This window comes from Antechinus flavipes, chromosome 1 (assembly GCF_016432865.1).
Source record: "Antechinus flavipes isolate AdamAnt ecotype Samford, QLD, Australia chromosome 1, AdamAnt_v2, whole genome shotgun sequence".
Lineage (NCBI taxonomy): Eukaryota > Metazoa > Chordata > Mammalia > Dasyuromorphia > Dasyuridae > Antechinus > Antechinus flavipes.
In genome coordinates this window covers 512494023-512507147 of record NC_067398.1, presented here as the reverse complement: position 1 = coordinate 512507147, position 13125 = coordinate 512494023, and the positions used below count along the sequence as shown (strand labels likewise).

The 13125-nt window shown below is 34.6% G+C and overlaps 1 protein-coding gene across 5 annotated transcripts in view; it reads right to left on the bottom strand.

Annotated features, from left to right (window-relative positions):
* CEP192 (centrosomal protein 192) overlaps positions 1–13125 on the bottom strand; it is a 156972-nt gene that overhangs the window by 20470 nt on the left and 123377 nt on the right. For all 5 annotated transcript variants that reach the window (XM_051970500.1, XM_051970501.1, XM_051970499.1 and 2 more), the window contains 2 exons: positions 12573–12696; positions 2394–2499 (listed from right to left, as the gene is read on the bottom strand). In XM_051970500.1, coding sequence (XP_051826460.1) covers positions 2394–2499; positions 12573–12696 — 230 coding nt within the window. The remainder of the gene's footprint in view (positions 1–2393; positions 2500–12572; positions 12697–13125) is intronic.

Genomic DNA, 13125 nt, shown 5'->3' with positions numbered 1-13125 from the left:
AACCTTGATAAAAGACTCAAAGATGACCTAATATGTCTTCAAGTATCTATAGGGCTATAGTATGGAGAGGAAAACAGATTTGTTCTATTTGGCTCAGAGAGTAGAACTAGAATCCATGGATGGAAATTGCAAAGAGGATAATTTAGGTTTGATGTCAAGAAAAACTTTAATAATTAGAGCAGTCCAAATGTGGAATGGGCTGCCTAGAGAAATGGTGTGTTTCCTCTCCATCAAAGTCTTTAAAAGGTGAATAACAATTGTGTAGATTACAGTGAAGATTCTTTTTTGGTATGAGTTGAGTAAGATGGCCACTGACATGCCCTTTCAGTTCTTGACTCAGAGGTGACTCTGCATCTCCTGCTAGCTATGGGAACATTCAAAGGCTCTGTTTTTGGACCCTCTTCTCTGTTTGTCTTGACTCATCAGATCTCCATGCAGATGAGGGCTCCCAGGATTAGGTTTACACATCCAGCTCTTGTCTGACTCTCCTTGAATTCAAACCCTAAATTACCAAATGCCAAATGGCACCTGAAATTCTACATTTTTACATTCTTTTCTCATCACTCTCTTTTAAAGCCACTCCTCTTCCAAACTTTTCTTTTTCAGTCAAGGACACCAATATTCTTTTAAACATCCAGACTTATGACCTTAGAGTCATCTTTGACCCCATCCCTTACTTCACATACTCAATCATTTGCAAGAGTTTGTTTCTTCTATCTTTATAACAACACTTTATCTTATCCCTTTATTCCCACACAAATGGCCATCATCCTAACTTATATTTCCAAAACTTACTTAGTTTCTCTTCAATGAGTTTTGCTCCTTTTCAATTCATCTTTCACATGGCTAGCAAAGTTATATTCCTGAAACACAGGTCTAAATATGCCATGCTTTTATAATAAGATAACAAACTTCACTCCTAAACAAAATACTAACCCCTCCCACCTTGACATTTAAGCATTTCATGACCAGTTCAAAGTGATCTTTACAGCATTACAATATATTTTCCTCTTGCACATAATAGTCTTTTGTTACCCTTCTCCTCCCCTACCCCCCACTCTCTTATATCTTTGCTTTTGCATTAATTATAACTCTATGCCGACAATGTACTCCTCCCTTAACTCCCCACATCCTACATGAAATTGTTCCCGAATCCCATTGTCCTAATTCCTAAAATTACTCCATATAACTCCAACTGTATGAGGATGTTTTACAGTTTTCAAATAACAAGAAATTCTTGATTTAAGACTTCTAGAGGCTAATAATAACATGAACTTTGAGCTAAATTGTAACTATAGCAAGTTTCTACAAACATCTTAGCAATTAAACACTCAATATTCTGCTTATTATTAGTTATTTTTTAAAGTCAAAAAATGTTCCAATAAATCCATCAAGGTGGTATCTAAAATGATTTATCTTGTTATTCTCTAGTAAACACTGACTTATACATTCAAACTTGACTATATAAAAATATGCCTCTGAATGACAAAAGAAATATATATATTTTAAAGCCCATTAAAAAAATATTGATCTCCCGCTAATGAGACACAGCACTGTCCTTATGTCAGTATTTATTGACTTAGTAGCTTGAATTTCACACATAAAAATAATGACCTTATTAGACTAGGTTATTAGTTTTCTCTTCACACACTCAAACCATTAAATTAGACTCAAGACAACAGCCAAAAGAAGAAGAAAGATGAGGAAACAGGCCTTTACATCAAGAAACACTAAACAAGAAAACTTTTCTAGACTTAACTCTGTCGTAAGCAGTTGCATGATCTTGAACAGGTTGAAGTTTACCTAAACTTTACTTTATTCACAATTTAGGGGATGGGTTAGATTAGTCTTAAGGTCTCTTTAGTCCTATGTTCTACTTTATGTAAGAATAGCAGCATGGATGCTGATATGAGAAGAATCAGTAAATAAAAACAATTGTTTAGAAGAAAACAAGAACTTGGAGACACTTATTATGGGACAGACAGCCCTACAGCCCAAAGTTATTTGTAAGGAAATGGTTATAAAATAACTGATTTTCATAAAGGCAATAAAATCTATAAAATTTATTTATGGAAAAAGGTTTCATTCCCTAATGATATTTAATAGATGAATTGATTCTTTTTTTCCCCCTTTAAAACCCCTTTTAATTTTCTTTCTTTTCTTTTCTTTTTTTTTTTTTTTTACAAAGCCTTTTGTCTTGGAGAGGGGAATCTTGGAAAGTTTACAGAAGTGGTAGTAATTAAAGACTAAAACTAATACCCTTTCTTGTACTCTTCCCTTTTAAAAGTGAAGCATATGACTGCTATCAGCCTCACTAGGAAACAGGAGCTAACACATGTTAATAGATTCAATTTTTGAAGAAAAAAATCTAAAATAAAAGTTTTACAAGTTACCTTTTGTCCATTGTCACAATGTATATAGATCAAACCACTCCATGGAACTGGTGAGGGCTTTATAGCAAGTGATGAATTAGGACTTACAAGAATTAATAGTCGACTTCTAAACAAAAAGAATTTCAAATACAAAAAAAGTTTAATATCAATAATCATATAACAAAACCATGTCATATCCTAATCTTGGTCCTAATCTTGGTAAACACTGCCTTAAATTATATTCACTTTCCCCATAGCAACTAAAACATAAATCAGTAATTTCAATCAATATTATTACTACTCCTACTACTACTACTAACTCAACACTCATCATGTTTTTGTTATACAATCTCATCAATTGTTTGATAAACACCTTCAAATAAACCCCAAAGAAAATTACTAATTCTTTAAAATAACATTTTTTGTTATTGTATACTACAATGCTATTTTTTAAAAAAAGGAAAAATAATCTTTTGCTGCAAATTCCAAGTTATAAAGTGGTAAATACAATGGTATAAAATTCTGCAAGTTACCAAGAAAATATAAAGACCTTCAAATATAAAGAAAAGGAATTTGAATAAAACAAAATTATTATGCATTCAGCTGAAACTTCAGGAAAGAACAATGTATTCCAAAGAGCAAAGCCCAAGACACAATTCAAGGTAATATATCCTGCAAAACTGATCATAATCATTAATGGAAAAGAATTATTTTCAATAAAAACATTTGTAGAAAGAAAAAAAATGCTTTTTTTTTTCTAACACAAACAACAAAAACACAAGAAAGGTAAACAAATAGAGCTATCAAAGACCAAAAAATCAAAAAAATGACTAAGAGAAATCATTGAGAGTACTTTCTTAAATTATACAAAGAAAAAAAAAAAGAGTTACAATATAAGTCAAAGAAGAAATAGTAGAAAAACAAGCCTAAAATATCATGGAGTAAAACTACACAACACCCTACATACAAGTGAATGAATTTTGGTGAGATTAAACTGCAAAATGAGAGGGTGCATAATAAGAGGAGACAAAGGAAGAAGATAATAGAAAATATATGGTGTATTCTAGCAAGTCAAAGTTTAAGAATGAAGAGAGAAAGAGAGAGAAACAGACTCTCAGAGGCAGAGCCAAGACTCACTGAGTTCTTACCCGAACCTCTACAAATTACTTTTAATAATGACTCTAAAACAAATTTTAAAGGATCAGAACATGCAAAAAGATGGAGTGCAACAATTTTTCATCTAAAGTCAACATAGAAGGTCACTAGAAAGATTTATGTCATCACATTATGAGCCTAGTACACAGCCCTGGTCCTGGACCAGACCCCCGCCCTAGGCCCAGCAAATCTTGAATGGGCCTTGAGCTTCTAATCAGCAGCAGTATTGGTGGTTTCTAGATTTTTTCACTCAGGTCACCAGGAAAGGCTTGTCAGTAGGATGAGAGAACCTTGGAAACCAGCAAACCAGGGGTGAGCATGGTCAGTGGTGGCATCTGCAGCTTCCTGAGGCCTCAACTCACAGGAGGTCTCTCTTTATTAACACTGAGGAAGGACTTTGTTACTTTATTATACTAGAATTTAAAGCCCCAGTGGAATGGGGACACTTCTCATAGTTCCAGGAAAGAAAAGAGGGCTTGTGGTCAGGTCCCTAGAAGGATCTCTGAAAACATCTGCACAAAACTCCTGAAGCTTGGGAATAGAGCCCTACTTTAACAAAGTGTTTAAAGCTGAGTAATAGACTAGGAAAATGAGCAAAAATTTTTTAAAAAGTTTCGGGCCACTAAAAGTTATTATGGTGACAAGGAGATTCAAAACACACACTTAGAAGATGATAACAAAGCCAAAGCTCCTTCTTCAAAGCCTCCAAGGAAAATCAGAATTGGTATCAGATCATGGAAGAGCTTAAAAGGGATTTTGAAAATCAAGTAAGAGAGATAGAGAAAAAATTGAGTAGAGAATTGAGAGTGATACAAGAAGAAATACAAAATACCAATGAAGAGCAGCATACCTTAAAAAGCAAAATTGGCCAAATAGGAAAAGAGGTTCAAAAACTCATTGAGGATAATAATTCCTTAAATATTAGAATTGAGCAAATGGAAGTTAATGATTTTATGAGAAATCAAAATACAATAAGGCAAAGTCAAAAAAACAAAAACACAGAAAACAATGTGAAATATCCCATTGAAAAAAAAAACAAATGTACTGGAAATTTGATCTAGGTGAAAGAATTTTAAAATTATTAACCTGTGTGAAAACCATGAACAAAGAACCTAGACATCACCTTTCAAGAAATTATCAAGGGAAATTGTCCTGATATCCTATACTCAAAGAGTATAGAGAAACTGAAAGAATCCACCCATCATTATTTGTGAAAGAAATCTCAAAATGAAAACTCCCAGGAATATTGTACTCAAATTCTAGGAAGTCCCAGATCAAAGCAAGCATCCAGAAAGAAACAATTTACGTATAGAGGAGCTATAGTCAGGACAACACAAGATTTAGCAGCAACTATGTGAAAGGACTGGAAAGTTTGGAATATGATATTCTGGAGAGCAATGGAGCTAAGAATTACCCACTCAGCAAAACTGAGTATAATCCTTCAAAGGAAAAAGTAGACATTCAATAAAAGAAAAGATTTTCAAGCATTCATGATGAAAAAAACAGATGCTGAATAGAAACTTTGATTTTCAAATACAGGATTCAGGAGAAGCATAAAGAGGTAATCAGGAAAGTAATATCTTAAGAGACTTAATAAGGTTTATCTGTTTATATTCTTATATGGGAAAATGATACTTGTAACTCAGAACTTTCTCATTACTATGGCAGTTAGGAGTATACATAGACAGAGGGCACAGATGTGGGTTGAATATGAATGGATAACATCTTTAAAAAAATAAAACTAAGGGCTAAAAGGAATGTACTGAGAGAATAGGAAAGAGAGAGGTGGAATGATGTAAATTATCAGCCATAAAGGAGGCAAGAAAAAAGCTTTATAGTGGAGGGGAAGAGGAAGTGGAATGAAGGGAAGAACCTTAGTAAGTCTTATCAGAATTGGCTCAGAGGAAATAACATACACACTCAATTGGGTATAGAAATCTATCTTACCCTGCAGGAAAACAGGAGGGAAAGGAGATATAAGGAGGGAGGGAGAGAAGGCATATTGGGGGAAATATGGTTAATAGCAAAACACTATTGAAGAGGATCAGGGTGAAAAGAAAGAGAGAACAGAATAAACAGGGGAAATAATTATCAATAGTAATTATGAAAAGAATTTTGAAGCAAGCTTCTCTGATCGAAGCCTCATTTCTCAACAGTATAAGAACTGAGATAAATTTATTTTTAAAAATAACTATTCCACAATTTATAAATGACAAAAGATATGAACTATGCCCAAAAGGCTGTAAAATCATGCATATCTTCTGACTTAACAATATCACTACTAGGCATAAGTGCCAGAAGAGATTAAAAAAAAAAAAAAAAAAAAGGAAAAGAACCTATATGTAAAAAAACGTTTATAGCAGCTTTCTTCTCAGGACAAAGAATTGAAAACTGAGGAGATGCCCATCATTTGGGGAATGGCTGAATAAATTGTGGTATGTAATAAAGGTAGAATATTATTGTTCTATGGAAATAGTAAGTAGGATAGTCTAGAAAAAACCTGGAAAGATCTCCATGAACTCAAGCAAAGTGAAATGTACTGTATACAAAGTAATAGCAATGTTGTAGGATTACCAGCAGTGAATGATTTTGCTCCTGTTAGCAATACAATGATCCATGACTACTCTGAAGAATTTATGATGAAAAATGCACTCCATAGAGAAAGAACTGATTGTGTCTGAATACAGATTAAAGCATACTATTTATTTTTCTTGAATCTTTTTGTGGCAAAGCAGGGGTAAATTATGTTTTCTTTCACAATATGAATTATGAAAATATTCTGCATAACTTGATATGTGCTTTCTTAATGGGATGGGATGGAATTGGGGATGAAGGGCAAGAATCTAAAATTCAAAAGTTTTTAAAAGAACCATAAAAAATTGCCTTACATGTTAACTGGGGAAAATAAAAATATTAAATTTTTTTTTAAAAAAGAGAGTCTGGCTTGTGGAGGAGAAAGAAATTTGTGACCAAAGATGAACTAGAGACCATTACCAATCACAAAATAGAAAATTTTGATTATATCAAATTAAAAAGCCTTTGTACAAACAGAACGAATGCAAACAAGATTAGTAGGGAAGTAACAAACTGGGAAAACATCTTTACAATTAAAGGTTCTGATAAAGGCCTCATTTCCAAAATATATAGAGAACTGACTCAAATTTATAAAAAATCAAGCCATTCTCCAATTGATAAATGGTCAAAGGATATGAACAGACAATTTTCAGATGAAGAAATTGAAACTATTACCACTCACATGAAAGAGTGTTCCAAATCACTATTGATCAGAGAAATGCAAATTAAGACAACTCTGAGATATCACTACACACCTGTCAGATTGGCTAAGATGACAGGAAAAAATAATGATGAATGTTGGAGGGGATGCGGGAAAACGGGGACACTGATGCATTGTTGGTGGAGTTGTGAACGAATCCAGCCATTCTGGAGAGCGATCTGGAATTATGCCCAAAAAGTTATCAAACTGTGCATACCCTTTGATCCAGCAGTGTTTCTATTGGGCTTATACTCCAAAGAGATACTAAAAAAGGGAAGGGGACCTGTATGTGCCAAAATGTTTGTAGCAGCCCTGTTTGTAGTGGCTAGAAACTGGAAAATGAATGGATGCCCATCAATTGGAGAATGGCTGGGTAAATTGTGGTATATGAATGTTATGGAATATTATTGCTCTGTAAGGAATGACCAGCAGGATGAATACAGAGAGGCTTGGAGAGACCTACATGGACTGATGCTAAGTGAGATGAGCAGAACCAGGAGATCATTATACACTTCGACAACGATATTGTATGAGGATATATTCTGATGGAAGTGGATTTCTCTGACAAAGAGACTTAACTGAGTTTCATTGGAGAAATGATGGACAGAAACAGCTACACCCAAAGAAGGAATACTGGGAAATGAATGTGAACTATTTGCATTTTTGATTTTCTTCCCGAGTTATTTTTACCTTCTGAATCCAATTCTCCCTGTGCTTCTGCAAATATGTATTGTATCTAGGATATACTGCAACATATTTAACATATATAGGACTGCTTGCCATCTTGGGGGGGGGAGGAGGGAGGGAGGGGAAAAAACGAAACATAAGTGATTGCAAGGGATAATGTCGTGTAAAAATTATCCTGGCATGGATTCTGTCAATACAAAGTTATTATTAAATAAAATAAAATTAAAAAAAAAAAAAAAAGAGAGAGAGAGAGTGTCTGGGAGAACAAGCAAAGAGACAAAAGTCAAGAACCAAAAAAGAGATTAAGAAAAGGGGAAATCTTGTTTCAGGGGTAGGAGTGTTGTGTCACAGTTCTCTTATCCTAACTCAGTTTCCCTAATTATCCTGACTCAGTTTCCATAAATTGTCCTGCTTCAGTTTCCCTGACTTGTTCTGCCTCAATTTCTAACTATTCTGCTCAACCACCCCTCCCCCTCTTAATCATCAGAATATTTGATAAGGATAAAAGATCTTATATTTTAGAATATCAGAATGCCTCTCCCCATCTCCGGTGCCTCCCCCCACCCTGTCAGAGTTCTATTCCGCTCTCAGCACTCTGACTCTGCCCCTGCCTCTGTCTAACCCCTATATCTGAGCCACATGTATATATATATCATCGAGAACTTACATTGTTTGCTGGATTCTTGGAGATGATAGTCTCATTCAGCCCTGGTGAAGAAGGGACCCTGGAACTCTGAAAATCCTTGAAGGAGAAAATCTCCTTCAATTCTGCCTCAATAAGAGACCCTGCCCCCAAATCCCTTTTCCTTTAAATGAATTTAAGTTGTGACTGCTTGAGGGGGTAATGAAGAGGGGACCCCAAAACTCTGAAAATCCTTAAAGGAGAAAATCTCCTTCAACTCTACCTCAGTGACGGACCCACCCCAAGGACAAACAGTTTCATATTTGTTATCTGGGTGGGGTCAGCTCAGTCCTGAAACTCATTGAATTCAATTCAAATTCTAGCCTTAGCTGAAACCCAGCAAGGAGCCAACTTGGGACTCCACCCCAGTCCCCTTTATCTAAATCTCTCTTTATAAAAGAGTCAAACTAAAATCCTCTCTTTGCAGAGGTTCCAAACATGCTAACTATACCATGTTTGGCATCCCAAGGAGCCTCTGCCCAGTGGAATACTGTTTCCAGTGCTATCCTCTCTTTACCCTCACCTATTTCCTAACTAGACTTTAACCTTACTTCCAATCCTCTTTTATCATATTAGGTTTTCAGGTCTGTAAATTCCTTTACAGGGAGCCTCTGTGCCACCAGAAAGGAGTTCCCCAAAACTTCCTACCCTTGAGCCGAATCCTGAGAGGTTGCAGGGGAGCCAAATCCCTCCATTTGATTCCCTGAACCTTGAACCTACTGAAAGAGAGAAGGTGAGATCTTTCAAGACAGTTGTGAAAATCGAGTAAGACTTCATCTATTTCAAAGTCTGAGTAGCCTTGAAGGACTTTAAGCATTAAGCCAAGGGCATACTTAAAGTGTCTCCTCTCTGCTATACCCCTAAGGGCATACTTAAGTCCCCTTCTTGTTATCCTCCCTATTTCAGTCAAATATGGGCAACTATGTATTTATTGGTCAAGTTCAATTTCTTGGGCAGTTACCGAGTTTAGAATGTAAGATCCTTAGCCAAAAAGGATGAGGGTCAATGGTGGAAGGGGGAATTTGCGTTAGGGATTAAAAGCATTGACCCTACCCCCTACGGCTCCTCCCTTCGATTGTCTGCTCCATGGATGGGATGCCCAATTGTCCCAAAAAAGTATAATAAACTTTGCTTTGCTTTTACAGAACTCTCCAGTCTTTTTTATTAAATGGTTTCTGACCCACACACTGCCACTAGACCTCCTTTAACTCCCTGATCACCAGAAACTCTAATTTCATTTGGGTTCCCCAAATCTAAACCTCATCACTGGGACCAAACCATGGATCCATTTGGTCCCAGTAAATCTCTCCCTTTCAAATAAAATATTAAATACTCTCTAATCTCTATCTTGCCTCAGTTTCTCCAGCATTACAGGAGTATATCCCACTGAAGAATGACTCCATGGAAAAATAGAAAAATAGAAATATTTGTAAATGGAGACAGTGAATTTAGAATGAATTTAATCTGCAGGGATTTAATGTTTTAAGGGACCATCATCCTGTTTCAAGAACAGGGGCAAATCAAACCAAGAAAGGTAGAAAGGCATGAATCAAAAAAAAAAGATTATGGTAGAAGCAAAGGGTAGTAATGAATTGCACAATTATGAACAGTAAAATTCCTTCCAGGAGCTAAAACTTCTCTCTTCTCTATTACTCTGGAAGAACTGGTATTTCAAAGAGTGAGACACAGAGGAAAAATGGGGCAAGAGGTAAAACCTATGTAGGCAATTTAATACAAACTATTTAGAAGAAAGAACTCAAAATAGGTACCTTAAAAGCTTTAATTCCTTAATACAGAGTAAAAAAAATAAATAAATAAAAAATAGACATAAGCTCCATGAATAAAAGAAAAGCAATGAAGAGCATTGGAACAAAAACTCCTTTTTAGAAAAAGGCACAATTAAAATTTAAAACAGTCAATCTAAATTGAAGGGAAGGAAGAAGGGGGATTTTTGGAGCAAAATTCCAAAACTATGGAAAAGGGGTTAAAAAAAAAAAAGTAGAAGCCTTAAGAGTGAAGGGAAGAAAGCTAATAAGAAAAGGTTTATCTTAAAGTAGATTAAGACAAGATAATTGAAGCTACAAAGTACTATCTTTAGAGAGAAAAAGGAGAGATACTTATTTTAAAAATCACTTTAAAGACAAATGAGGAAAAATGTCAACTTAACTTTCATAACTTCAAATATGAATGAATTAAGTAATCTAATGTATCAAAAAAATGGCAAATAGAATAAGGGAGGGAAAAACCCCAACAATTAGTTGCTTGAAAGAAAGACATTTAAAATATATAGAATAATAGTGAGGAACTAAAACATAATTTACTATGCATCAGGTGAATCTAAAAGCAGGAGCTGCAATCATCAAAGCAAAGTTAGATTCACAACAAAAGAGATTATACAAAAGAATGATATTATGCTAAAAAAGAACCAAACAAACAAACATCATCATTAAATTTAGATATTCAAAAAGCCTTAGCATCTAAGTTCACAAAGGAAAAATTATTTGAATTACAAGAAGCCAGAAACATTTAATAAGAGTAAGAAATGTCAATGTCTCCTTCTATTTTGAACAAATTAACAAAAAAGCAAATATAGAATTAGACAAATTATTGAAGAAACTGAACTAAAAGACTTAGGATTTCTTCTTTCCTTGCATTTGTAAAGACTGTCCATCATGTCAAGAAACATGCTCCATTCCTTATTCTCTGCCTCTCAGTATCCTTATCATTTTTTTCACAAGCCTCTATTCAGACATCACTTCCCCTATGAAGTTTTCCTTTTCCATCAACTAAGGAAAGATCTCTTAAGCTAAAAATTAGTTTTTACTTACTTTCTTTCTTTTAACGCACCCATCAGCCAGTCCCAAACAGTTCTATAAATCTATTTTTCTCATCAATGAATAACTGATCTTTTGACTAATGAAGAAAAATGGTTAGTGGAAAAAAGAAACCTAGAAAACAACAGCATTCACCTCATTCAATAATGCTTCCCATATTGATGGATTTACGTATACCATGTATATCTGTTTCAAAGATCTGGCCCATATTGATGGATTTATGTGTACTTGTTTCTAGTGAGCCCTTTCAGAAACCGCTAATCTGATTTGACTTCCTTTGGTGTTTTCATGGGGCAGAATGAACGGAAAAGCATTCATTAAGCAGAAATAACTGGGTTGGGGATATGTGTCAAAAGCAAGACTAATTCAAAGAGGTCACTTTTTGATTCAAGAGGGGTAAGGGGAGGGAGCAGTGTGAAAGCTACACAAAAGACAAGATAGTAAATATTCTTTAATGTCATTATAAAGTCATATTTCTTTTTCTGATATCAAACCATTTGACAGTGTCAAGGACTGTAGTGACTAAATCTTGATCAGAGAAACTAGGGACATTTTTCTAGGAATATCTTTCTTACAGCTTTTGAAAAACTATTTAAATGAAATAATTAAGATTTGCTTTGTTGGGCCCACAAGATGGAACTACAGAGGCATAGATATGAGTTAGATACTAAGAAAACTTCAGCAGTGCAAAAAGTAATGCCTTTCACTGCACTTATTTAAGCAGTGACCAGATGACCATTTAGAGGCTAATAAAAAAGGCATTCAATCTCTGGGATCCTTTTCACTTTTTAGATTCTAAAGGCTTTGTCCAAGAAGTCTCTCTCTTCTGTCTATTGAAGTTGGTGTTAAAAGTCTCAATGAGATTCACACTAAGAAGAGCTCAATCTACCAAAGGTAGTGACAAATTCAAGCAATCAAACCCATTCTGACGATTCTTTTTGCTACTTACCATCTCTCTCCTGAGCGACAGGCTGCCTAGAACCTATATGGGCTAAATGATTACTCATAAGCTTAGATAAGATGGGATCATTAATTTTTTCCTATATGAGAAAGAAACACAAAGTCTTACTATCTGCTCTCACATCATTTCCTAATGTCACCCAGGAGTTTACACTTGCCTTACTTCTATGCTCCAACACTGAGCTTTTGATGTAGCCAAAGGACCCCTGGGATGTATCACTCAGAAATACCCTCAGGATTTCTGGGTCTTTCTATCTGCCAGCACTAAATTTTTTTTTTATCAATCTCAATTAGGATGTGCTTTAGGACAAGCAGTGTCTACCATTTTTTCTCCTCTCAGCACTTGAAAAACATTATTTGATATACCCAATAAATGCTTTTCATTCATTCACCTACAAAAAAAGGTATAATGTCATCTACAAAAAAGGTGAAATTACATAAAATCTACTATCTTCAGACATTAATTGCATTTACTGTCAGCAAAATAATGAAGAGATACTTTCTTTGGTCACCTTAAAATAATAGTGTGAAAACTATTATGGATTATGAAAACATACCATCTAAATATTAAAAATTCAAGTGGAATTTAAAAGCAAAGTCTTACGTACTCTGGGTCAATAACTCCATGCTGTGGTGTTATTGTGAGACAATGAGCTGGCCAAGAGAGTTCAAATTTCAGTGACCTAACAGAATTATTTAAAATATGTATATGTCCGGTTTTTGTCATGCCACCTAGTGTATAAAAAACAAAGGAAATATTAAATACTTAATTTAAGCATTTTTTCAATTCTTAAAAATCAATGCCAATAAAATTTAACTGTACAATTAATTACATTAATAGGAAAAATGCCGTTTTATTCCACTTATAATTGAAATGGCTCATCTGTTGTGGCCAAATCAAAAAGCCAAATCAAGATACATATTATTAGTTTCCATGGGAACAAAATATGGCAACAGCAAATGAATAATAAAGGGCAGTTTTTTTAAGAAATGTAAAGATTCTCATATTGTACTATTTTCTCTAGAAGTACAACAGCTAAATATTTCAGTGGTCCAAAGTGTTGTTATTTACAAACATGAAGATTTCATATCTAAAGCTAAATATGAGATATATTGCCAGTGTCTGAAAACTTGAAGAAAGGTGAGAATCCACAGGGCCTT